The sequence below is a fragment of the Hippocampus comes genome, unplaced genomic scaffold (genome assembly GCF_001891065.2).
Source record: "Hippocampus comes isolate QL1 unplaced genomic scaffold, H_comes_QL1_v1.1 scaffold180, whole genome shotgun sequence".
In the NCBI taxonomy this organism is placed as follows: domain Eukaryota; kingdom Metazoa; phylum Chordata; class Actinopteri; order Syngnathiformes; family Syngnathidae; genus Hippocampus; species Hippocampus comes.
In genome coordinates, this window is record NW_017805076.1 from 1,345,125 (window position 1) to 1,347,310 (window position 2,186).

A 2,186-nucleotide genomic window follows, 5' to 3' on the forward strand; every position below is an offset into this window, starting at 1 on the left:
ATATATATATCTCGCAACAGCTCTGATAGCAAGCTGCAATTGCAGACTGCTGACCGCGAACAACTTTCGGGAATGCAGCTCAGGCGCCTTTTTCTTTTTTTTTTTTTTGTGAAAATGAGACTGATAGGATGCTTAGGGTGCAGTGTGCACTAACAAGAAAATATATAATATTGATAACACACATACAGACAGACAAATGTTTTTTTTTTTTTTCCTCAATTTCCCTCTACACCCCTCAAGATGAACTTTGGACCAGTCCAAGCTCCTGGTTGATAGCGATCAACGTATCGGGCACCCCTGTTTGCAGCTGTGTGTTTCAATCATTTTTCCTGTGATACAGTTTGTTTCTACTCTGCTTAGGTGATGTTCTCAATGACAGCCATGCAGAAGTCATTGCCAGAAGAGGATGTGTCAGGTGGGTACTGTACGCACAGGGCCGAATCCACAAAGATTGAAAAGCAGCCGCTTATAACCCTTGCACTTAATTTGCACTGGCAGTTTGCCTCAGCGTAATGTCCTATTCACAAAAGATATTGCGCGCATGATATCCCATCGCAAACACGACCATAACTTTGACAGCTGTGTGTATTTGCAGCTGACTTTCTTCTGATTGCCACACATGTTCCGTTCATATTTGATTTTGAAATGTGAACCGGTACATAAAAAGATTGTATTGAACAAAAAATACAAATTGGCCATCACGCCCTGCAGCATGTACATGGCCTTAGATCACGCCGTCTATTTGACCTCAAAATCGAGTTGTCAGAATGAAGACGACATGTAAATTCTGCACCTCGCTCAATATTATTTGGACTGCTTTGAATTTCTTGGAGGTCTTTGAAATCAGCAGTAAATTAGGCGATTGCGGATTATTCTTCATATATTAACATTCACATTTTGAGAGGGATGTATAATACAATGATGACTACAATACACCGAATACATACAGTGTATGAAACTGGCAATTTGGTTCCAGTATTATCAGGCCAATTTTCTTGGTCCTCTTCACTCCACAATGCAGGACAGCAGAATGTTGCCAACATTAGGACAACTAATGTCATTTTTGTGGAAAAATAGTTGCTAGATGGCATCATATTTATTCTTCTCTCTGTTTATTTTCATTCAAATGTTGCATTTGTACATTAACATCGTCAAGATTTACATTACATCTGGGCAAAGTATACCACAAGGCAATGGCAACCTCGAACTGACAACAAGGAAAGCGGCTACGGCCAAATACCTCCAGCGAGTGAGGCAAGTCCTAAGAAACCAGCTCAATGGCAAGAATAAGACCCGGGCAATAAACAGCTATGCCCTGCCAGTGATCAGATACCCTGCAGGAATAATAAGGTGGCCAAAGGAAGAGATTCAGACCACGGACGTTAAGACCCGAAAGCTCCTAACCATGCATGGAGGGTTCCATCCCAAATCCAGCACCCTGAGACTGTACGCAAGCCGAAAGGAAGGAGGCCGGGGACTAGTGAGTGTGAGAGCCACTGTCCAGGATGAAACATCCAAGCTCCATGAATACATCAAGGAGAAGGCTCCAACAGATGACGTACTCGTAATTGATGACGTAATTGCATATGACAATAACACAAACAACAACATACATTGATAATAGGTGTATTTCTTATAAACAAATGCTGCAAAAATTTAAATAATTCAGGCATAGATTTGCTGAGAAATAGGTTCTTATTGCATCCCATGGATCAGTCATTGAGTTCATAAATTCACCTCTCTTTACTCTGCTTCCAATGATGCAAGGCTTTCTCAAAGTCAACTTATTATCGCGAAAAACTATCCAACTTTAGCTGTTTCCTCTGTGATATCTCCGCAATAAACTTTCGCAACACTTGGTCGCAACACTTGATTTAACGTTACACAACTTGGTAATTGTTTGCCGATCTCGCCAATCTCGTCTCGCGAGAATGGAAATCTCATCACTCAAGATTACTTAACGCGAAATCAAAACAGCAATGGCGGCGACTGTCAAACTGCGATCGTTACAGGAAAAAAAGATGTACCATAGGTTTTTTTTTGTTTTGACTGAGAAATTTCCTTGCGTCCCAAAAATGCACATTATTTGGAACTGTGCGTCTGGCCGGAAAATGATGCGTCTAGGATGCGGGACGCAGAGGTAACGAGATGGCTGTGTGTGGGGGTGTGTGTGTGTGTGTGGCTCG

The 2,186-nt window shown here is 41.8% G+C and overlaps 1 protein-coding gene across 2 annotated transcripts in view; it reads left to right on the forward strand.

Annotated features, from left to right (window-relative positions):
• adat1 (adenosine deaminase tRNA specific 1) overlaps positions 1-2,186 on the forward strand; it is a 30,392-nt gene that overhangs the window by 8,117 nt on the left and 20,089 nt on the right. For both annotated transcript variants that reach the window (XM_019865303.1, XM_019865304.1), the window contains exon 4: positions 361-415. In XM_019865303.1, coding sequence (XP_019720862.1) covers positions 361-415 — 55 coding nt within the window. The remainder of the gene's footprint in view (positions 1-360; positions 416-2,186) is intronic.